The sequence below is a fragment of the Schistocerca cancellata genome, chromosome 3, assembly GCF_023864275.1.
Source record: "Schistocerca cancellata isolate TAMUIC-IGC-003103 chromosome 3, iqSchCanc2.1, whole genome shotgun sequence".
NCBI lineage: Eukaryota > Metazoa > Arthropoda > Insecta > Orthoptera > Acrididae > Schistocerca > Schistocerca cancellata.
The window spans coordinates 41,258,266-41,284,403 of NC_064628.1; the positions used below are offsets into that span (position 1 = coordinate 41,258,266).

General features: G+C 42.9%; 1 protein-coding gene across 1 annotated transcript in view; it reads left to right on the forward strand.

The window, feature by feature from the left end:
* The window catches only part of LOC126176872 (cytochrome P450 4C1-like), a 292,368-nt gene that overhangs the window by 52,406 nt on the left and 213,824 nt on the right, over positions 1 to 26,138 (forward strand). The window contains exon 2 of the mRNA XM_049924065.1: positions 13,388 to 13,589. Within this exon, the coding sequence (XP_049780022.1) occupies positions 13,388 to 13,589 (202 nt within the window). The remainder of the gene's footprint in view (positions 1 to 13,387; positions 13,590 to 26,138) is intronic.

Genomic DNA, 26,138 nt, shown 5'->3' on the forward strand with positions numbered 1-26,138 from the left:
ACATTGTGTAGGGATGCGACGCTTTGGTAATCCTTTACTGTGTCATGTGTGTTTCTTTGGTCAAATTTGCAACATATTGGGCCCTTGGAGGAATTCCGTCGTGCACAGAGCATTACACCTGACCAACGCACAAAGCACCATAGAAGAGACCACCATTTGTGTGTTCTAGACAGAAGAACAATATCTGGGTTAATGAAATAATAATGTGAGACGGGTTCTGTAACCACGTTTCATCCTTACAAACTCCAAGTGGCTCAACAGTTACGACCGCTAGATAACGTGTGCATGCGCAATTTCTCTACCACATTACTGGACATAAGTGACCAGGATGACACATTTGAGACATGTCTTGTGATCTCTTAGGGGGTCAACTCATCTGAATAGGCTTGTCAATAAACAAAATATCTAATATTTTTCGAAAACGAAGCATGGACGATGAGTCACAAGATCGTCGAGTTACTGATTTCTTTTCTCTGGCATCATCTCAAGAACAAATTTTTTTTACGGACAATCTACAATATTGATGAGTTGACAGCCACAATTCGGAAAGATACAGAGGTCATTTCTCGAGAAATGACGGAGAGCGTAACGAGGAGCTTACACGATCGCCTTCAGCACTGCATCGCCAATGATGATAGCCGTTCTTGCCGTGAACTTTTTAAGATATAGTTGTGTTTGCTTTTCAGTAATGTCAAAGTCTTTATAATTTACATTGATGTGTAGGTCACCTTGTAGATTCCTTTTTCCTAAGACGTGATATGCTTTTTATACTGAGATTCTGACAGTGTTGGCATATGTTAAGGTGCATTTTGTTACGGCTTTATATCATTTTCGGGTTCGTTGTATGCTTGTGTACTCGTATATGCCAGACAGTATGTTTTGTGCGATACCTTTAGAGAAAATGTATGTGCTGTGTGCACTAAGATCCACAATTTGTAGTCTTCTTTGGTTTCGAGAAGGGTTTTCACTCCGATGTTACAGCGTTAGTGAACTGTTTTGATGAGTGTAACATGTTTCATGCTGTGTCCCATATTGTGACAAATCAGGTGCACTCAAGAATATGTTCGATGCTGTTCTCTGCATTAAATGTTGCACATGCACTATACGATTTTAATTTGTTAGAGTGAAGCTTTAAATTTTGCCTCTGTTGTTTGGTTTTTAGTTGGTCCCTTGTCCCTCTAATAGTTTCTGATATTAGTTTTGCCTCTAACTCTCCCATGCTGATTTCGAGTCTGATATTTTGAGTTTCCATTTGTCTTTACTTGGGAGTCCTTCAAAAGCAATCATTGTATTATACCACTGAAAAACAAACTGGAACGAGCCACTCTTTCTAAGTGAATTTGTTGGTTCTCGGTAATCAGTTTTGGACCTGGATTCGTCATCAAGCGGCAGCAAGGAGCATACTGCAGGCTGCACGCACAAGTGGCCCGTAGCATACCGTTCATGGCAAATTGTTGAACACTGAGCTCCACAGCAGACCACCCCTATGTGTTCACATGTTGACCCAACGGCAGGTAGATATTGCGTTTCCTGCTGTATGTGACCCAAACAAATGTTCAAATGTGTGTGAAATCTTATGGGACTTAACTGCTAAGGTCATCAGTACCTAAGCTTGCACACTATTTAACCTAAATTATCCTAAGGACAAACACACACACCCATGCCCGAGGGAGGACTCGAACCTCCGCCGGGACCAGCCCCACAGTCCATGACTGTGACGCAAACATTTTCAGACTAGTGTGCGAATTCCTTGCCTGAGGTTTCGCTTTCACCATTGCTACCCAATCAGCCTGAATGCAGAACTTCTGCCTGTTTTAATTTCAAATATGACGTCGGATAACAAATGGCAAAAGAATTTTTTTCGTTTGATATAATTCCAAACATACAGTTTTCGGATCTTTTCTTTGACGTGTTCTGTGAAACTTCTTTCCAAATTTCAAAATTCTACGCCAACAGGAAATACTCTATATGTTTTGATGAGTGAGTTTCCGAGTATTAAACTATGTGACATAAATGGCCGTGTCTGCATTGACTTAGAAGCTTCAGGTGGACAACAGAGAGATACTATAAGAGTTCCGTTTTTACCGACTGAGCCACAGAGCCCTAAATATACAGGGTGGTCCATTGATCGTGACCGGGGCAAATATCTCACAAAATGAGCGTCAAACGAAAATACTACAAAGAACGAAACTTGTGTAGCGTGAAGGAGGAAATCAGATGGCGCTATGGTTGGTCCGCTAGATGGTGCTGCCATAGGTCAAACGGATATCAACTGCGTTTTTTAAATAGGAACCCCCATTTTTATTACATATTCGTGTAGTACGTAAACAAATATGAATGTTTTAGTTGGACCACTTTTTTCGCTTTGTGATAGATGGCGCTGTAATAGTCACAAAAATATGGCTCACAATTTTAGACGAACAGTTGGTAACAGGTGGGTTTTTTAAATTAAAATACAGAACGTAGGTACGTTTGAACATTTTATTTCGGTTGTTCCAATGTGATACATGTACCTTTGTGAACTTATCATTTCTGAGAACGCATGCTGTTACAACACGCTTCAGCGCATTGTCAATGCATGTGTGAACATTACGGAAGGCGAACTACTCGCTGTTGAGAGAAATGTCGTTACACGTATTGCCAAATGCATTGAGGTTGACGGACATCATTTTGAGCATTTATTGTATTAATGTGGTATTTACAGGTAATCACGCTGTAACAGCATGCTTTCTCAGAAATGATAAGTTCACAAAGATACATGTATCACATTGGAACAACCGAAATAAAATGTTCAAACGTAGCTATGTTCTGTATTTTAATTTAAAAAACCTACCTGTAACCAACTGTTCGTCTAAAATTGTGAGCCATATGTTTGTGACTATTACAGCGCCATCTATCACGAAGCGAAAAAAGTGGTCCAACTTAAACATTCATATTTATTTACGTACTACACGAATATGTAATAAAAAATGGCGGTTCCTATTTTAAAAAAACGCAGTTGATATCCGTTTGACCTATGGCAGCGCCATCTAGCGGGCCAACCATAGCCCCCTTCAAGCTAGACAAGTTTAGTTCTTTGTAGTTTTTTCGTTTGATGCTTATTTCGTGAGATATTTGGCCCGGTCACTATCAATGGATCACCCTGTAGACGGTTTAATCCTGGCAATCACTGAAATTCGTTGTTACAAGCGTTAAATATTTTATTAACTCACAGGAATATAATTCACATAATAATGACATTAAACAAGTTGTGAATGATACTTGAGACGTGCCAATGCAGCAACGGACTGATGTGTATCAATATTACCAACTACAGTTTACTGGAGTAAGTTTGAATGAGTGCTTATATATGGAGAGTCAATGAAAGTACACAGTTTCATCCCAGTGACATAAATAAATAAATATTTTTATCATTATGAATTAAATTACAATACAACATCGTTATCTTCATGACATACATAAGTACCACTTTTTTCTTTTAAGAGTGTTTTCTTCCTGATTGGTTTCCTCTATTTTTTCATTAAGGGATGTCTTGTAACGCTAAGAATTCATTCAGTTTGTATAAAATTTGGCTTAAGAGATTTTTAAAAAAAATTATATTGAATACGTTTTTATTATTAATTTACTTTTTTATATCGATAGAACGCTTTTATTTCTGACTCAGTAGCTTCCTTGTGTACTTTTGTGACCCTTATGCAACCTTGATGGAAATTTTTTGCTGTCATGTGACATGATTGTGAATGTCACATAACTATCTAAGCAAACCACAGAGCATAGATAATTCGAGAAATACAACAGTAATTAAAAGTAGCGTTTCAAGGGAGAAATAATAACTTACGATAGAGACAAGTCTGACGGAGACAAAAAAAACAGAATTTAATGTGAGAAAACATCCAAAAGGAATAGAAAACGTAGATAGAGTGGGTGGATGCCTGCCCTGTGTCTGTCTGGTGCTTCTTCAGAATGGCTGATCTCGCCACATGAGCAGTATTCTCTCTCGCTTCATTGGGAGACGTGCTAAAATTCATAGCAGAAACTCACTTCGTGGCTTTGACTCCTCATGTGGGCTTAGTGGACTGAAGGGCGTGTGCAGTGCGGTAGTGGTGGTTAGTGGCGGTGTTGAAACTTCTTTCTTCCCGCAAAACTTAGCGGTGTATTAGAAAATATATGAACATATATAAGCTAATGTAACTTGTATTTTTTGAGAGATAATTGAACCGATATCTGCTTATGTTGTCGTTGTGTTGTCGGCTATAATCTGGATTTTTTCATGATGGACGTTTCCTCAGAGATTACTTTATTTTATTTATTTTACTTTACACGTCCAGTTCTGTAGGACCAAATTCAGCAGCAAATCTCCATGGTCATGGAACGTGTCAGTACATTAAATTACGACAGGAATGCAATAACAGATAAAAGAAAATGTTTATGAATCCGAAAAAGATAACAAGGTATAAATTTATATAAACATGTTAAAGAATGTAACATAGGAGTTAGCATAATTTTTCAAGGAACTCCTCGGCAGAATAGAAGAAGTGACCCATGCAGAAACTCTTCAGTTTAGATTACTGCTAAGATTTTTGAATTGTTGTTGTAGTTTACTGAAAATGGATGGTGGAGAATACGGCATGCCTTTCTGCACAAGAGTCAAAGAGATGTGATCCAAGTGCAGATTAGATTTCTGCCTAGTATTAACTCATGGATGTTCCTAATTATTGGGAATAAGCTAGTATTGTTAACAAAAAACTACATTAAAGAATAGACATATTGAGCGACCAGTTTCAGGACCCAGACTAAGGAACAGGGGTCGCCAAGAGGTTCGTGAACTTACACCACTTATTGCCCAAACTGCCAATTGCTGAGCCAAAAGTACCCTTTGAGAATAAGAAGACTTACTCCAAAATATAATACCATACTTCGTAATCGAATGAAAATAAGAAACTATCACCTACTTCATATACTGCTCTAATAGTAAAAATTGCAAAATCAAGTCTGAATGAGAAGTCTTTGATAAGAACATAGGCTACCCACAGCAATTTACTGTCTATCTGAGCACCTAGAAATCTGAACTGTTTAGTCTCACTAATGACATGCCCATTCTGTGTGATTGGAACATCAGGTTTTGTTGAATTGTGTGATAGAAACTGTAAAAACTTAGTCGTACTGTGATTTAGCGTTAGTTTATTTTCTACAAGCCGTGAACTTACGTCTTGAACTGCACTACCTGAAACATTGTCTATGTTGCACACAATATCCTTTATTACCAAACAGAAATATTTTAGACTCACCTGTAATACTAGAAGACATATCATTTATAATGATATACAGGATGTAAAATCCCGTCTGAGGCCTTCGATAATTTTAATGTTAATAATTGGCAACCAATGCTTAGAATCGCAATAAAGTCATGAGATGTTCAATTGACTCTTTTATTAGAAAACGTTACGCGTTTCGGGATTGCACCCATCTTCAGACATATGTTACAAAAAAGTACAAAATATAAGTGGACAGCACACTCAACACGTCTCAGAGCTCTGCTTCAAGACTGCTCGTGTCGCAGTCATATGTTATTCGACACTTTGAGTTGTCAAGGCTCTACGCCTGGTTGGTTAGGAAGGAGTTGAAGTTTGTGGTACGTAACTCATATGACCAGACCTCATTTTCTGTAACGTTGAGACGTGTTGAATGTGCTGTCCACTTATATTTTGCACTTTTTTGTAACAGATGTCTGAAGATGGGTGTAATCCCGAAACGCGTAACATGTTCAAATAAAAGAGTTAATTGAACATCTCAAGACTTAATTGCGATTGTACCACATTGGTTGCCAATTATTATATCATTTATATAAATAAGGAACAGGAGTGGCCCCAGCACTCATCCCTGGAGCACCCCCCCCCCCCCCCCATTTACTCGTGCCCCACTCAGACCCCATATCATAGCCATTCTCGGCACTCTCTGGAGAATGTCCTTTTGCTGTCTGATCTTAAAGTAAAAGATGAACCAATTGTGAACTACTGACCGTATTCCATAATGGCCCAACTTCTGGAGCAATATTTTGTGATCAACACAATCAAATGCCTTAGTTAAATAAAAAAAGATGCCAAGTGTGCTGTCACCGCCAGACACCACACTTGCTAGGTGGTAGATTTTAAATAGGCCGCGGTCCGCTAGTATACGACGGACCCGCGTGTCGCCACTGTCAGTGATGGCAGACCGAGCGCCGCCACACGGCAGGTCTAGAGACACTGACTAGCACTCGCCCCAGTTGTACAGCCGACTTTGCAAGGAACGGTTCACTGACAACTATGCTCTCATTTGCCGAGACGATAGTTAGCATAGCCTTCAGCTACATTTGCTACGACCTAGCAAGGCGCCGTATTCAATTGATATTGAGATTCTATTAATGTATCATCAAGAGCGATGTTCTACAAATGTGAATTAAAGTTATGTATTCCAGAAGCTACGTACTTTTCTTTATAGCATTCATTACGTATCCTGTTTCAGACCTCACGCCAGCCTGCGTGAGTTTAAGCGCGTGCCTTTCGGCTTCCTCTCATTGTGTCTAGGCTGTCTTGTCTAGACACAACACCAAGCATTTGAAACCTTTTGTTTAGTCCATCCTGTACCTCACAGAGAAAAGAGTATACAGCATTTTCAGTTGTTAAACCACTTCTAAAACCAAACTGTACATTTGACAGCAAATAATATGGAATGAAATGATCATTTGTCCTTACATACACAGCCTTTTCACTAACTTTAGCAAACATTAATGGCACAGAAATAGATCTAAAAATGCTATTTTCTCATTTTATGAAGAGTAAAGGGCGAGCTGTTTAATTTTTAAAAACCATCCAGCCGCCAAGATCACATAATTTTTCTTTTTTATTTAAGAAAACCGGTTTCAACAGACTACGCTGTCATCTTCAGGTCTTAAAATCTTTTGTTATAAAACATGTTCATTTTATGCTGACCTCACACACAAGATTTCAAGTGGATCCACCGTACTGTACTTACATTGATTTATCAGTAACACAAACATTTTTATTGCGTACTGAATTTATATCCTCGACATTGTGCTGCTGACCAGACACTTTCTTCACGATTGGTCATATGGTTCTAAATCTGTCCTGTGCATTAGCTATTTTATTTGCATACCACTTACTCTTTGCCTTCCTAATAACTTTTTAAAGCATCTTACAGTATTGCTTGTGGTGTGCTGGTGTAGCTCTATTGTGACTACTTCTAACATTTTGATGTAATTCCCACTTTGTTCTACGTGATATCCTTATCCCACTAGTCAGCCACTCAGGCTGCCTTTTACTGTTGGTAATTTGTTTTGAACGTTCTAGTGGAAAGTAGCTTTCAAAGATCATGAGAAATGGTTTAAGGAAAGCATTATATTTGTCATCTGTATATCAGTGCTGCAAGCATCTGGCCACTCTTGTTCCTTAACGAGATTTAAAAAAATTCCTACTGCCGTCGGACTAGCTTCTCTAAATTGTTTGTAATTGTAAAGGGTGAACATTAATAAAACAGAGAAACCGCAGGGACGGATTCCTGTCTGGAAAAGAAGAAAAAAGGTCCTATAAACATGTGCCCGGAAATTCATCGTTGCCACGGTAGATGGCGCTGAGAAATGACAGTTCCTCCATCCAAATGCTGCGCATTCCTTGTGTGTTGCAGACTGCGTAATGGACGCAGCGTTCAGTAAGCAGCAGACTGGTCCAGTAATCATGTGGGGAACAAGCCGAGACGGTGTTTGTGTACGGCCAAGTAGATGGAAACGGTCAAGAGGCAGCACGGCTGTACCAAAACGAGTGCCCTCACGAGACACCAACCACATCACACGACACTTCAAGCCCTTTTTGGGCGTTTGTATGATCAAGAATCCTTTCAGACGGAGGAACATGCAGGGAGGCGGCAGACTGTGCGTACACCAGATCTGGAGGACCGGGCTCCACAGCATATTGGGACGAACCTTAGTACGAGCTCCAGGCACGTGGTCCACCAACGTGGTATAAGCCAAAGTACGATTATGTTTATCCTGCATGACAACCGCAACTAACCCGATCATCCGTAATACACTACTGGCCATTAAAATTGCTACACCAAGAAGAAATGCAGATGATAAACGGGTATTTATTGGACAAATACACTCCTGCAAATTGAAATAAGTACACCGTGAATTCATTGTCCCAGGAAGGGGAAACTTTATTGACACATTCCTGGGGTCAGATACATCACATGATCACACTGACAGAACCACAGGCACATAGACACAGGCAACAGGGCATGCACAATGTCGGCACTAGTACAGTGTATATCCACCTTTCGCAGCAATGCAGGCTGCTATTCTCCCATGGAGACGATCGTAGAGATGCTGGATGTAGTCCTGTGGAACGCCTTGCCATGCCATTTCCACCTGGCGCCTCAGTTGGACCAGCGTTCGTGCTGGACGTGCAGACCGCGTGAGACGACGCTTCATCCAGTCCCAAACATGCTCAATGGGGGACAGATCCGGAGATCTTGCTGGCCAGGGTAGTTGACTTACACCTTCTAGAGCACGTTGGGTGGCACGGGATACATGCGGACGTGCATTGTCCTGTTGGAACAGCAAGTTCCCTTGCCGGTCTAGGAATGGTAGAACGATGGGTTCGATGACGGTTTGGATGTACCGTGCACTATTCAGTGTCCCCTCGACGATCACCAGTGGTGTACGGCCAGTGTAGGAGATCGCTCCCCACACCATGATGCCGGGTGTTGGCCCTGTGTGCCTCGGTCGTATGCAGTCCTGATTGTGGCGCTCACCTGCACGGCGCCAAACACGCATACGACCATCATTGGCACCAAGGCAGAAGCGACTCTCATCGCTGAAGACGACACGTCTCCATTCGTCCCTCCATTCACGCCTGTCGCGACACCACTGAAGGCGGGCTGCACGATGTTGGGGCGTGAGCGGAAGACGGCCTAACGGTGTGCGGGACCGTAGCCCAGCTTCATGGAGACGGTTGCGAATGGTCCTCGCCGATACCCCAGGAGCAACAGTGTCCCTAATTTGCTGGGAAGTGGCGGTGCGGTCCTCTACGGCACTGCGTAGGATCCTACGGTCTTGGCGTGCATCCGTGCGTCGCTGCGGTCCGGTCCCAGGTCGACGTGCACGTGCACCTTCCGCCGACCACTGGCGACAACATCGATGTACTGTGGAGACCTCACGCCCCACGTGTTGAGCAATTCGGCGGTACGTCCACCCGGCCTCCCGCATGCCCACTATACGCCCTCGCTCAAAGTCCGTCAACTGCACATACGGTTCACGTCCACGCTGTCGCGGCATGCTACCAGTGTTAAAGACTGCGATGGAGCTCCGTATGCCACGGCAAACTGGCTGACACTGACGGCGGCGGTGCACAAATGCTGCGCAGCTAGCGCCATTCGACGGCCAACACCGCGGTTCCTGGTGTGTCCGCTGTGCCGTGCGTGTGATCATTGCTTGTACAGCCCTCTCGCAGTGTCCGGAGGAAGTATGATGGGTCTGACACACCGGTGTCAATGTGTTCTTTTTTCCATTTCCAGGAGTGTATATTATACTAGAACTGACATGTGATTACATTTTCACGCAATTTGGGTGCATAGATCCTGAGATGTCAGTACCCAGAACAACTACCTCTGGCCGTGATAACGGCCTTGATACGCCTGGACATTGAGTCAAACATGGCTTGGATGGCGTGTACAGGTACAGCTGCATATGCAGCTTCAGCACGATACCACAGTTCATCAAGAGTAGTGACTGGCGTATTGTGACGAGCCAGTTGCTCGGCTAACATTGACCAGACGTTTTCAGTTGGTGAGAATGTGCTGGCCAGGTAGCAGTCGAACATTTTCTGTATCCAGAAAGGACCGTGCAGGACCTGCAACATGCGGTCGTGCATTATCCTGCTGAAATGTAGGGTTTCACAGAGATCGAATGAAGGGTAGAGCCACGGGTCGTAACACATCTGAACTGTAACGCCCACTGTTCAAAGTGCCGTCAATGCGAACAAGAGGTGACCGAGACGTGTAACCAATGGCACCCCATACCAATCCGCCGGGTGATACACGTTTCCAATGTGCTTTCACCGCGATGTTGCCAAACACGGATGCGACCATCATGATGCTGTAAACAGAACCTGGATTCATCCGAAAAAATGACGTTTTGCCATTCGTGCACCCAGGTTCGTCGTTGAGTACACCATCGCAGGTGCTCCTCTCTGTGATGCAGCGTCAAGGTTAACCGCAGCCACGGTCTCCGAGCTGATAGTCCATGCTGCTGCAAACGTCGTCCAACTGTTCGTTCAGATGGTTGTTGTCTTGCAAACGTCCCCATATGTTGACTCAGGAATCGAGACGTGGCTGCACGATCCGTTACAGCCATGCGGATAAGGTGCCTGTCATCTCGACTGCTAGTGATACGAGGCCGTTGGGATCCATCACGGCGTTCCGTATTACCCTGCTGAACCCACCGATTCCATATTCTGCTAACAGTCATTGTATCTCGACCAACACGAGCAGCAATGTCGCGATACGATAAACCGCAATCGCGATAGGCTACAATCCGACCTTTATCAAAGTCGGAAACGTGATGGCACGCATTTCTCCTCCTTACACGAGGCATCACAACAACGTTTCACCAGGCAACGCCGGTCTACTGCTGTTTGTGTATGAGAAATCGATTGGAAACTTTCCTCATGTCAGTACGTTCTAGGTGTCGCCACAGGCGCCAACCTTGTGTGAATGCTCTGATAAGCTAATCATTTGCATATCACAGCGTCTTCTTACTGTCGGTTAAATTTCGCGTCTGTAGCACGTCATCTTCGTGGTGTAGCAATTTGAATGGCCAGTAGTGCACATAAGGAAAACACGGGACTTGATAAGAGGAACGGTCATTCGTCAGCGCCATCTACTGTGGCAACGATGCATTTCTGGACAAGTGTTCATATGACCTTTTTCTCTCCGTTTCCAGTCGGGATCCGTCCCTACAGTTTGTGGATTTTATTAATGTTCACCCGTATTTAACATTTATTTGAGTACAAAAACCTTTTATTTATCACTTTCATAATGTGGTAAGTTTTAGTAATTAGTTAAATAAATCTGTATACCAGATTTTTAGTATAAGTCTTAGCACTCGAGCAATAATATTTTAATTTATATATATATGATAAATAGGAATTTTAATTTCAAAAAATTTAAATAAATTTTACAATAATTCACTTTGAAAAGATTTTGTGCTACAAAAAGTTGTGTCATGGCATGTACCTAGTCTGTGGCAAAGTCCAACTTTTTATACGTAATGGTTCAACAGAAAATATTCCTTACACACTGAAAATGAATTTTGCAAGAAATGCAGATAAAAGATTTTATTGGTGTTCATGCCGCAAACAAATACCTTAACTTTGGCCTGAACTACATGTTTGATCTTGGTTTTCATGTAGCTCTTTCCTTTTATCTTTCTGGGGTGCCGTTTTGCCAATATCCTTAACCGACATTTCGGAACAAGCATTATGCACATCATCAGTCTTCCTCAATAGGTTTTCAGCAACCTGCATCGAATCCTAGTCTCATACAAATCCTGATTCTTGATCCTGATTCCTTTTGTGTTACTATCAATGAACACTAGAAAAACAACTTACGAGGAACTACCGACTGTAATAGATGAGCAAAATGTTGTTTTTGGGCGTCTCTTCTAAATGAAGTTATTGAAGTTTCGTTCGGGTCTTGTGTTCGAGAACGCCTGCATTTCTTTAATAAATCGTAATTAATCGCATCGCAAGCTAGCTCACAGTCTTGTGTACTGTATAGATGTCTTTTCGGAATGGCAGGAAATAATGAAATAGCTCAAACAAGGAGAGAGGCGTGTAGAAAAAGAGCGGGGCTCTGCACATTGGTTGAAACAACACGGTTTTTATATCATTTGCGGCACAAATTAAACTCTGAAATTGGAGGCAGTATTTCTAACGTGCTACAGAACTATCTTGTGGGAAAAAACCTTTCTTGACCGATTTTACATACATCCCCCTTAAGTCATGTTTATGTTTCTTTCACTATTGTGAAATATTTGGGACATAGTTACTACGAGTCGTTTCTTAAAAGCAGCACCGTATTAGAACGACTGATATTTGCTGTGGTATTCTAATGCTTTTCGAAAGGCATTACTAACTCTGAGGTAATAAACTTAAATGTATGTAACCAGATGTTTTGTCGGAGAGCTCATACTCCTGGTGACCTGAATCCAATACGAATTTTAATGTAGATGTCATATTTTTAGCCAAGTTCCTCTCTTGTCTCGTCTGCTGTGGACAGCGGATAGCCTAGATATAAGCAAACGTACCAAGGGTTTTCTCATCCAGGCCGCGTTGGTTTACACAGTGCTGTGTGCAATGAAAACGATGAAAAAAATATCACAGGCAATAGGCTGATAAGTGTCAAAGGTATGTCGTAATATCAGAGATATTTGGTATCTAATAAGTAGTTCCTGTTCTGTCTTTAAGGCACAGGTATAAAACTGTTTAGTGAGTGGGATTTACTGGTGAAGGTTTAGAGTACCGTGACGTCTTTTTCACTTCTTCTTCACTTTTTCACTTCTTCTTACACTTTATCTACTTTACTTGTGCAGAAATTAGTGCAGTATGACTTTTTTAAATGAACTGTTTAGCTAAAATTTCACACTTTTTCTCTTAATCTTTTAATAATTAACAGGTGTAAGATATCAGCGCGCTGGTAGCTTTGTTTTATCGTAACTCCCAGCACTTCGAGCAAGCTGATACTCCTCAGTAATTCACACTGTTCGGTCAGTCACATTTGAGTTAAATTCGGCTGACAGGTACTCTCAAAATCATTCCAATTTCATTTCTCATAGCCGGATTCCCTTTTTTTAATCTCACTTCAGTTATGCCCTACACAGCAGATGCAATACACCTATCCCCACCTCGCTACAGCAAGGCGGCAGGACATGACGAGTAGCCAAAACGCTATAACGCTCCCCCGACAAACTCCCATCTCCAACCCACACCGTACCCTAACCTCCTCTTAGAAACTAGTATCCCTCCCAAACATTATATCCATATCTGGTCGTTAATCGTCAGAAGATCGCCTCAAACTCACACGCACAAAAACATTTGCATCATTACATTTTGTGGAAACACAACAGCACCACGATGACCTCCATCTGTGTTTCCAATACCCTGAATTGCAGTCGGTTCTTTTCTGAACGACGAAATATTGGAAGTCAGAATGTAGAGACGAATAAAAGCATAACAAAATCAAAGAATTCTTGAGAGGTGTCTTTGCTTGGTCATGTCAACAGCGATTCCTTACAACTACTTAACTTACTTGTATTTCTTATGCCACGTTACAGGTTTTACGTCGGGCCAAAGCTAGTCATTGTGATAACGGAACCCGAGGACGTGCAACGGCTATTAGTGACCAGTAAACCACGTGAACGGGACCCGTACCTCGGCTTCATGTTAAGCATAATCCAAGGCAATGGGCTGCTCGTCAACAAAGGCGAAGTCTGGAAACTCCATCGGAAGTTTGTCGAACCTGGCTTTCATAATGAGGTAAGTTGAATGAAGCAAGGGACTCTTGTACTTACATTTGTTTTCGGAATACAGCTCACATTTGAGTTTCCCTGCGTATTGAAGAAACTGAAATGATCGGAGGCTTTTGAATAGAAGACAGCAGGTACAATATGGACCTAACGTGAATTATTGACTTCTGTCAGTGTTTAACAATCACCACCGTGCTATTACAAATCTTGCAACAAAATAAATCGGCACATTTTTTCTTTTTTTGTGGTGGTCAGTGACGATTCGTTACATTTTATGTCACTGCTGAAAGAGTTCTGCAAGTAACAAAATTATCATGCAATTATAAAATTGAAAACAAGCAACGTAAGACACAAAAATTGGCGTTGCGGAATAGCTCGTGAATGACACAAAATCAATAGACATTAAGAAGAAAAAGTTTACCTGAAAAAGAAAATCACTCGCTGTTTAGCGTAATAAAGAGTCTTCCAAAATAAACCCTGCACTTGTAATAAAAGCGTAATCATGTCTCTATATGCAGGGTGGTCCATTGATAGTGACCGGGCCAAATATCTCACGAAATAAGCGTCAAATGAAAAAACTACAAAGAACGAAACTCGTCTAGCTTGAAGGGGGAAACCAGGTGGCGCTATGGTTGGCCGCTAGATGGCGCTGTCATAGGTCAAACGGATATCATTTGCGTTTTTTTAAATAGCAACCCCCATTTTTATTACATATTCGTGTAGTACGTAAAGAAATACGAATTAGACCACTTTTTTCGCTTTGTGATTGATGGCGCTGTAATAGTCACAAATGTGTAAGTACGTGGTATCACGTAACATTCCGCCAGTGCGGACGGTATTTGCTTCTTGGTACATTTCCCGTGTTAAAATGAACCGTTTACCAATTGCGGAAAAGATCGATGTGGTGTTGATGTATGGCTATTGTGATCAAAATGCCCAGCGGGCGTGTGGTATCTATGCTGCTCGGTATCCTGGACGACATCATCCAAGTGTCCGGACCGTTCGCCGGATAGTTAAGTTATTTAAGGAAACAGGAAGTGTTCAGCCACATGTGAAACGTCAACCACGACCTGCAACAAATGATGATGCCCAAGTAGGTGTTTTAGCTGCTGTCGCGGCTAATCCGCATATCAGTAGCAGAAAAACTGCGCGAGAATCGGGAATCTTGAAAACGTCGGTGTTGAGAATGCTACATCAATATCGATTGCACCCGTACCATTTCCTATGAACCAGGAATTGCATGGCGACTACTTTGAACGTCGTGTACAGTTCTGCCACTGGGCACAAGAGAAATTACGGGACGATGAAGACTTTTTGCACGCGTTCTATTTAGCGACGAAGCGTCATTCACCAACAGCAGTAACGTAAACCGGCATAATATGCACTATAGGGCAACGGAAAATCCACGATGGCTGCGACAAGTGGAACATCAGCGACCTTGGCGGGTTAATATATGGTGCGGCATTATGGGAGGAAGGATAATTGGCCCCCATTTTATCGATGTCAATCTAAATGGTGCAATGTATGCTGATTTCCTACGTAATGTTCTACCGATGTTGCTACAAGATGTTTCACTGCATGACGGAATGGCGATGTACTTCCAACATGATGGATGTCCAGCACATAGGTCGCGTGCGGTTGAAGCGGTATTGAATAGCATATTTCATGACAGGTGGATTGGTCGTCGGAGCACCCTACCATGGCCCGCACGTTCACCGGATCTAACGTCCCCGGATTTCTTTCTGTGGGGAAAGTTGAAGGATATTTGCTATCGTGATCCACCGACAACGCCTGACAACATGCGTCAGCGCATTGTCAATGCATGTGTGAACATTACGGAAGACGAACTACTCGCTGTTGAGAGGAATGTCGTGACACGTATTGCCAAATGCACAAATGCATTTAGGTGGACGGACATTATTTCGAGCATTTATTGCCTTAATGTGGTATTTACAGGTAATCACACTGTAACAGCATGCGTCCTCAGAAATGATAAATTCACAAAGGTACATGTATCACATTGGAACAACCGAAATAAAATGTTCAAACGTACCTAAGTTCTGTTCAAAAATGCTTCAAATGGCTCTGAGCACTATGGGACTTAACTTCTGAGATCATCAGTCCCCTAGAACTTAGAACTACTTAAACCTAAATAACCTAAGGACATCACACACATCCACGCCCGAGGCAGGATTCGAACCTGCGACCGTAGCGGTGGCGCGGTTCCAGACTGAAGCGCCTGGAACCGCTCGGCCACTCCGGCTGGCCCTGCGTCCTGCATTTTAATTTAAAAAACCTAACTGTTACCAACTCTTCGTCTAAAATTGTGAGTCATATGTTTGTGACTAATACAGCGCCATCTATCACAAAGCGAAAAAAGTGGCCCAACTAAAACATTCATATTTCTCTACGTAGTACACGAATATGTAATAAAAAATGGGGGTTCCTATTTAAAAAAACGCAGTTGATATCCGGTTGACCTATGGCAGCGTCATCTAGCGGGCCAACCATAGCGCCATCTGGTTTCCCCCTTCAAGCTAGACAAGTTTCGTTCTTTGTAGTTTTTTCGATTAACGCTTATTTCGTGAGATATTTGGCTTGGTCACGATCAATGGACCATCCTGTATAGCTTGCTCAGTGTATCAGAACCGGTCCTTGGTTACTTTGTATAAGTGAACAGTGAACTTCCGTGCACACATTATCAGTTCTGCACGTTTCATCAAGTCGAGTGCACTATTTCAATACTTTCAGCAGTCATCAAGATAAATTAAAGGAATTCTGACAGCTGTTAGACTTTATTTAGGGAACGAAGTTCAGTTTCAGTAATGACAGAATAGAACTGAGCAGCAGCCTCACATGCAATTACTACCTGCATAATTAATTCTGAAGACAATTTTTTACTTATCTTCTATTCCTGGAACGAACTAATCTCACAGTTTAACGTTATAAACCCGTAATGTATCTTACTATGCCCAATAAATTGCAATTAATGTTCATTGTTAAGGATCTCCGGAACGCCCTATACTTGCAATGTTAAAATAACGCTTATAAATTACATCTTTCCTCACAAAGTATTTGAGGTAGGAAGTTGAACTTTTTACAGATTATTTATTGGAATATGGGCTACAACTTAACACAGGGATTTTACAAAATTTTAGTTCAGTTATTAAAGATGATTTTTTTTTTCAATTGTAATGAAAATTCACAACATTTTTTTGCCATTTTTTATTTATATATTCAAAAATATACAGTTTTTTGGAAAAAGGCTGTGTTAAATTATGCAGAAGGTATTGTGTAACATTTACTGAAAGTTTGAAACAAATATGTTTGCAAGATCCTTAGAAAACATGTAATTAGTATGAGAAAATAAAAGTTTTGGGAATCGAGCGACAAAGATTGGATTAACTTTTTAGTGCATTCCAGGTCCATAGGATGGATTATCTTCATCCTCTGCAAACTCCTCCTCCAGCTTCCTCTTGTTCCTCCTCCTGTTTACTCTTGCTTCTATTTCTAGACTCTTTACAGCCCTGTCTGCAGCCTGAAGGCGTTCCTTGTCTAAAGCAAGCATCGCTCGTACCATGTTAGAACCTATCTTCATTCCCATATTTCTAAATACCTTGCACCTTACAATGTTGCCATCATTGAAAGTCACAACAGCATCATACACACCAAAGTGAAGTGTTTCTATGCCAACAAATACAGTCTTGGGGATTCTCGACCATATAACACTATTTACACTTTCATTGGGGTTTTGAGTTTTTCCGTGAATACACTTTTTCAACAGTTCAGGTGCTGCTAAGTCTCTGAAAATAGGTTTTATCACCTCCATTATTGCATGAGGCAGACTATGCTTATGAGTGTACACTTCACCAGTTAGCAATCCTTTGTTATATTTACACCAACTGTCTTCTTCTTTGGGACACAAGCTATGTTGGGGATTTTCATCGGTTGAAGAAGTATGAAAAAAAAAGAGCCCAAACAGCCTTCTTCATTTCGTCGACACTTTGTGTATTTTGCCTAATAGCCATTCCATAATAGTTCTGTATTTTGTCAATTACACTGTCAGTTAACCTTCCATTCCCATCCAACCCTTTACCATCACTGAGTTTTTGTTTTTTGTATGAAGCTTTCAATCGACAATCACACCAGCGATATATATATTGAACCATCACAGGTTAGCCACAACACATACTTTATCTCACATCACTAAAATGTACCTGATGAACACGGACGTTAATAATAACACCATTTGACAGCAGTTTAACAGCGCCACAGTGGGTCACGCCCATGTAGAACACATTTCAAAAAAAATTTAAAAATAGTTGTAGTCTTCGGAATTGAATAAATTATATATCTATTAAAAGGTAATAGTCTGCAGATTCAGAAAACGCAAAAAAGTAAATAATTGAACTATTCATGATTTTGAGCCTTTCCGGAGCCCCTTAATGTGTAGCCCACTAATAAAAGTCACAATTTTTTCTCTGTTCTCTCAGACAGGCAGCTAAAATAATGCGTGCATGTATTCTCCATAGTTCCTAGTTACACATTCTTTTCAATCATCTTTAAATACTCAAATTACACTTCCGCAATACGATTAGCTTGACATGTGACCATTGATCAACGGTGCTGCAGATAGGATAACAGAAATGTTTCGTATTCCAAGTTGCTTAAACACAGAATTTATCTCGTCGCATAGCTTTATTTTAGTTAATACGAGATGTATGTACCAATCTGGAACAAACTGCCTAGTTGCCTGTCTTATCATGGGAGTAGCCTCACTCTCGAAATGTCTCAGCTATTTTCTTTCTACTGAACGGCGAATCACTGCTTCTACCACATTTACAAAATTGTCAATGCTTTTCTGAATCCTTCCATTTTAAGAGTAAAATCTGTGACAAGGTGCGGAGGCATATTGCATTAGCTGCTGTTAGCTGGTGGGAACGACGCATCTTCATCTAGACTAAGGCAATAACCATGTTGAATTATTGCGAGATGGGCTGGGCTCACTTGGTTTAACCTGCCAGCACCGTGATAATGCACGGCGCAGGACAAGGGATTTCTCCATCGGTGTAGTCTCCGTGTACGTGACCAGATGCAGTGCACTGGTATAACAGGTGCGGCGCTATATGGAATAAATAGCTGTCGATTTTGTAGCATAATCATTCGCAGGCCAGCAGTCTTTCTTACTGGTTTCGACAGCCGCTCCTCCCTGAGCCTTCATCGGCCAGCCATCCAGACTCAACACTCAGCCGTTAGACAATTTTGACAATGCAGCCACCCCCACGATTCCTGGGTTTGCCTATTAATTGGCGTCAGAAGTGGCGGCGACGCCTTCATTGCGCAGCAGAGGGTGCATCGTCCATGCAGCAGGACGTCTGCACCACAAGCTGCAGTGTCAACACGGTGGGATGAGTGGAAAAACCGTTGTTGTACAGGGTGATTCAAAAAGAATACCACAACTTTAAAAATGTGTATTTAATGAAAGAAACATAATATAACCTTCTGTTATACATCATTACAAAGAGTATTTAAAAAGGTTTTTTTTCACTCAAAAACAAGTTCAGAGATGTTCAATATGGCCCCCTCCAGACACTCGAGCAATATCAACCCGATACTCCAACTCGTTCCACACTCTCTGTAGCATATCAGGCGTAACAGTTTGGATAGCTGCTGTTATTTCTCGTTTCAAATCATCAATGGTGGCTGGGAGAGGTGGCCGAAACACCATATCCTTAACATACCCCCATAAGAAAAAATCGCAGGGGGTAATATCAGGGATTCTTGGAGGCCAGTGATGAAGTGCTCTGTCACGGGCTTCCTGGCGGCTGATCCATCGCCTCGGGTAGTTGACGTTCAGGTTTCATAACTAACCTTTTTCGTAGGACTCTCCATACAGTTGATTGTGGAATTTGCAGCTCTCTGCTAGCTCTGTGAGTCGATTTTCCTGGGCTGCGAACAAATGCTTGCTGGATGCGTGCTACATTTTCATCACTCGTTCTCGGCCGTCCAGAACTTTTCCCTTTGCACAAACACCCATTCTCTGTAAACTGTTTATACCAACGTTTAATACACCACCTATCAGGAGGTTTAACACCATACTTCGTTCGAAATGCACGCTCAACAACTGTCGTCGATTCACGTCTGCCGTACTCAATAACACAAAAAGCTTTCTGTTGAGCGGTCGCCATCTTAGCATCAACTGACGCTGACGCCTAGTCAACAGCGCCTCAAGCGAACAAATGTACAACTAAATGAAACTTTATAGCTCCCTTAATTCGCCGACAGATAGTGCTTAGCTCTGCCTTTTGTCGTTGCAGAGTTTTAAATTCCTAAAGTTGTGGTATTCTTTTTGAATCACCCTGTATATGACAGGCACGGGATGCAGGAGAAAATGTTACCATAAGTTGAGGGTTACTTTTCTTTATGCCAGAGGTGGTGTGTGATGCGTCTGAGTTTCGGGGAAACAGCAAGGAGCAGTAATTGGATCCTTGTGAATGTTCGCAGTGTAACCCACTTGAACATTCTGTGCCATATGCTGAATCCGTGTCTGTATCGCGTGCCACCATTTTTCTCGTGTTGCGAGGCATCGCAGGGAGTCTAGACACATGATGATTGGGTGGAAAATATAATTTGTTATTCATTTTTCAGTTTGATGCTACTGATGCAAGATTGTTCCTGCGTGTTTCTCTTACTTCTGGAAAGTTCGAGTGGGTAAATTTTGGGCTGTTTAGAATCTGTCAGTGGGTCGTTTCATGATTACATTTAGTGGGTATGGGGCGGGGGGTGGAATTGCTGGCCTATACACGTGAGACTGCCATATAAATATCACTTTTATTGGACCACATGCCACCACTCTCGGTGATGCACACATTAACATTCATTAAGTTGCAAGGACATGATGCGCAATCCCTCTAATCTGAATGTTTTCTTAATTCAGTGATATGCACAGGATGGGGCGGAATGTTACGTTGTTCTTGCGATTGCAATTCTCATACGACCCGCTGATACATTTCCCACACTCGGACTGAGTAATAACTTTTATTTCAACATAATCCATTCAAAGCGAATTTCGGGGTTCCTCTCTGATTTTGTCGGCAACAACGTAGCAAACTAGGACGCTATCTTATAGTGGAAGGTCGGGTGGCACGCAAGCAGACGCAAACATGCACAGTTGATACACAAAAATGAAACACATCCTCTTTAATTTGTCACACGTATGCTAGCAAAAACTACACTGCATTTCTACAGGAACTATCATATGCAATGCCGAACCAATCACAACATTTCATTGACATCTGGGGTCATTGCAGGTATATTTATTCACCACTTTTAATCACTCTTGGATAATATCGAATCTTCACACGAAATGCACACAGTTCCTACACAAAAACGATCATTAGCTCATCGATTGTGCTGCCAAGTCTACGTAGGATCTTGGAAACCAAAGGCTCCAAATTATTCACCATTTGTGATCGTTCTTGGGTTTTATACAATAATTTCACCCGCAAAATGTAGCTGAATTTAATTCAGGATGCTGGTGGCCGCTTCTCCGAACAGCACTGCACACGTGGAAGCGTGGAGACGAAGACCAACATAGACTAAAGAAATCAAATCAACTAACTTGACTCGCAAAATTAGTTAAATATTTCACACTATTCACAGGCTCAATTCCTAAATTGAAAGTACAACAAGGAAATGATTACTCTTTGTCACATGGTTATGAGCACATTGTTGAAGCTTGCACAAAGGGAGAATCCCATGTACCAATAAAAATCTTACAAATTCTGGAATTTAGTAAAATGAAATAATTGGTTGGTTGGTTGGTTTAAGGATTAAAGGGACCAAACTGCAGAGGTCATCGGTCCCATGAAATAATTAAACGCCCGCTAACTGAGAAATCAATTAAAAACATTGTGAATGCTGAAAGCACCACAGGATTAACAACTTAAAACTAGATTAGAAAGCTCTCCACGCTCACGTTAGATTCCTGAATTCTAACTATCCAATGCGTTCAGAAAATAATTTAAAAAGTGGTCCTAACGTAAGCCTAACTATGGTGATGTTTGAAAACAACGAATTAGTGACCTAATCTATGACATAACTCATCCTTTTGTTAAATTAGCGAACTGCTTGACGGAAACCAGCGCAGGACTCTCAGCCAGCCTGAACCCGCGCGACGAAATATGGCGGAGCACCCCTAACGGGGGGGAGGGTAGGCCTTGATACCAACCCCTGTATACTTTCACACCATTGGTCCATCTTTGCCTGTTTACCTACGAGAGTTAGTATGGCACCAAACAAAAAAAAATGGTTCAAAGGGCTCTGAGCACTATGCGACTTAACTTCTGAGGTCATAAGTCGCCTAGAACTTAGAACTAATTAAACCTAACTAACCTAAGGACATCACACACATCCATGCCGGAAGCAGGATTCGAACCTGCGACCGTAGCGGTCGCTCGGCTCCAGAAAACCAAACAAAACATACATCTTTGCATTACAATTTTCCTGCTCATAGAATCACATTTTCTAACATTTAATGGCAACATAACAGCAAAGAGTTACAAAGACCAGTCTGTTACTAACAATAAAGGAATTCTGGAACCTTTAGATAACGTAATGGAACGGAACAACCAGTTCCTTCTCATTACTTGCATATTTATGTTGCATGAGAATGAGGAATGAAGATGTTGAGGCTGAGATGCAGAGTGTTACTGGCCGGAAGGCGGTTCAAACGAGGTTTATTAAGTAGCACAACGGAGAGCAGATAATACGATCTTGCGGAACAAGCTTGCAGCAGAGGATGAGGAAACAGCGTTGCTCTGGACACCGAAACCTTTAATACACTCCTGGAAATGGAAAAAAGAACACATTGACACCGGTGTGTCAGACCCACCATACTTGCTCCGGACACTGCGAGAGGGCTGTACAAGCAATGATCACACGCACGGCACAGCGGACACACCAGGAACCGCGGTGTTGGCCGTCGAATGGTGCTAGCTGCGCAGCATTTGTGCACCGCCGCCGTCAGTGTCAGCCAGTTTGCCGTGGCGTACGGAGCTCCATCGCAGTCTTTAACACTGGTAGCATGCCGCGACAGCGTGGACGTGAACCGTATGTGCAGTTGACGGACTTTGAGAGAGGGCGTATAGTGGGCATGCGGGAGGTCGGGTGGACGTACCGCCGAATTGCTCAACACGTGGGGCGTGAGGTCTCCACAGTACATCGATGTTGTCGCCAGTGGTCGGCGGAAGGTGCACGTGCCCGTCGACCTGGGACCGGACCGCAGCGACGCACGGATGCACGCCAAGACCGTAGGATCCTACGCAGTGCCGTAGGGGACCGCACCGCCACTTCCCAGCAAATTAGGGACACTGTTGCTCCTGGGGTATCGGCGAGGACCATTCGTAACCGTCTCCATGAGGCTGGGCTACGGTCCCGCACACCGTTAGGCCGTCTTCCGCTCACGCCCCAACATCGTGCAGCCCGCCTCCAGTGGTGTCGCGACAGGCGTGAATGGAGGGACGAATGGAGACGTGTCGTCTTCAGCGATGAGAGTCGCTTCTGCCTTGGTGCCATTGATGGTCGTATGCGTGTTTGGCGCCGTGCAGGTGAGCGCCACAATCAGGACTGCATACGACCGAGGCACACAGGGCCAACACCCGGCATCAAGGTGTGGGGAGCGATCTCCTACACTGGCCGTACACCACTGGTGATCGTCGAGGGGACACTGAATAGTGCACGGTACATCCAAACCGTCATCGAACCCATCGTTCTACCATTCCTAGACCGGCAAGGGAACTTGCTGTTCCAACAGGACAATGCACGTCCGCATGTATCCCGTGCCACCCAACGTGCTCTAGAAGGTGTAAGTCAACTACCCTGGCCAGCAAGATCTCCGGATCTATCCCCCATTGAGCATGTTTGGGACTGGATGAAGCGTCGTCTCACGCGGTCTGCACGTCCAGCACGAACGCTGGTCCAACTGAGGCGCCAGGTGGAAATGGCATGGCAAGCCGTTCCACAGGACTACATCCAGCATCTCTACGATCGTCTCCATGGGAGAAGAGCAGCCTGCATTGCTGCGAAAGGTGGATATACACTGTACTAGTGCCGACATTGTGCATGCTCTGTTACCTGTGTCTATGTGCCTGTGGTTCTGTCAGTGTGATCATGTGATGTATCTGACCCCAGGAATGTGTCAATAAAGTTTCCCCTTCCTGGGACAATGAATTCACGGTGTTCTTATTTCAATTTCCAGGAGTGTAGATCCAGCTGTCACTAGCCTAGTCAGTCCCTTTTCTGGAAGGCCATCTGAGGATGTGATGTCGTTCATGGAGGGGCTGACAACGTCGGCGAATATGGGTGGTTGGTTTGATACCCATTTGTTGCAGGTTGCAAAATTACGCCTAGCAGGAGGGATGAAAGCTTTTGTGTGATGCACGGAAGCGATAGGGGCGGTAGAGGCATATAAGCAGTTAAAACGGTAGATTCTGCAGAGGCACATGAAGCAGAACAGTGTGATGTACATTCGGAAACAGCTGAAAGCTATTACAAAGAGCCAAGGGGAAGCCATAGAGGATTCGGCCTATAGAATAAGGACAATGAACGTTCATATGTATGAGTTGGGTCAGAGGGACGAAGAAAGTGAAGTTTTGTTGCAGAAGACCGAAAAGTGAACGCTCGATGCTTTCCTAAGAGACTTGTCACCAGCCGGCCGCGGTGGCCGTGCGGTTCTGGCGCTGCAGTCCGGAACCGTGGAACTGCTACGGTCGCAGGTTCGAATCCTGCCTCGGGCATGGGTGTGTGTGATGTCCTTAGGTTAGTTAGGTTTAAGTAGTTCTAAGTTCTAAGGGACTTATGACCTAAGATGTTGAGTCCCATAGTGCTCAGAGCCATTTGACCCATTTTTGAACTTGTCACCGGATATGTCAAGAAGAATGCGCTCATAGTCGCCTAATGATCTCCATTTGACTGTTAGGTTGGCGATGGTTTGTGAAGAGATTGATGTGTCAATGATTGTGCGTGATAGGCGTGGTATATTTTAGGGAAGAGTCATATGCTACAGATGTGGGCATATGGGGCATGTGTAGAGGCAGTAGCATTATGGTAACATTAAAAGAGTGGACAGGAGGAAGGAAGAACCCATTCTGAAGTCCGCTAAAGGTCGTTCCCACTAAAATTAGATGCAACATGTATACACACAGAGGCACAATGTGCAATAGAAGATGTTGTACAGAGCATAAAATATAAGTTTTTGTGGGACACTGGGGCAAATGTGTCATCAGCGAGAAGAGATCTAGTGGGCCAGAGACGATGGAACCCACAAGGCTGTATATAGTGTGGGGTGGTAGATAGTGATATGAGGCCATTGGCGTCAGTGGAGATAGATTTTCAAGTGGAGGCAGTTGGGTTTAAGCAGTTAGTGGAAGTAGTGCCTCACTTAAGCGAGGATTACAGCATAATGCTGGGGTTGGAGATCTTGCATCAACACCATGCCAAAAATGACCTTCGTCGTCATGTAGTGGAACGTAGGGAGAAGACATTCCAGCTAGGAGAAGCCATCGCCGATGTAGATAAGTCGCAAGGTGCGTCTATCATAGTGTACATTTCTGTTAAGTCACATACAACTATACAAAAGTCTGATTTACATAACTGTGTGCCATGTGGCACCAGGAAGTGGCACTGGTTGAGTGCGGAGCCAGATTGACCAGTCGATACATCCTGTATAATAGAGCCACTGGAAGGGAATTACCTGTTAGATCCACCAAGTTAGTTGGTTAAAAGGAGTATCGTATGTGTACAAAACAACGATGGCTGGACGGAAGTACCTGACAATCTTGATAATTTCGGAGGCCGAAAATGTGAAGCTGAGGAAGGGCATGTTAATAGCGAATTTGGACATTCTGAAGGAGCATAATTGGTGCACAAAATGTGTACGCCATGGGCAGCCACAGGACGAAGCTAGAACAGTATTATGTAAAAAGGTGGAGCATCTGAAGGGAGGAGAAAGAGTATGAATGGAGGAGTTGTTGTTGGAATTTGAGGTTTTGTTTTTTTTCCTTGGGTTCCTTTGCCAGCGACACTTGTTAAACAGCACCACACTCCTGCAGGAAAAGCAAAGCACCAATGGGCTGCAAGCCATATAGAATTCCTCGTTATTTATAGCCGATTCTCGAGTACTTTGTCACCCAGCATTTGGCTGATGGAATAATAAAAGAAAGTAATAGCCCATCGATGGGGCAGGAATTGTGGTTGTCCCAAAGAAGTCTACAAACATTTCTAAGAAGTACCGATTCTGTTGTGATTACGTTCATCTTTCTAGTAATTCTGTACTAACGCAAACCCAACATCATGGAGGCCATCGACAACCTGGAACAGTGCCGCTGTTTCTCTACTATGGATTTAAGAAGAGAACAAAAAAGGAGCTTGCCTTTTTATTATAATGTGGTATCGGTAGAGCTGAGGATGGAACATACAAGGTTTTACGTATTGCTTAGGATCCTCGTAATGGACAGGCATGTACAGTTACACCATTCACCCCTATTCTGTAAAAGCGAAA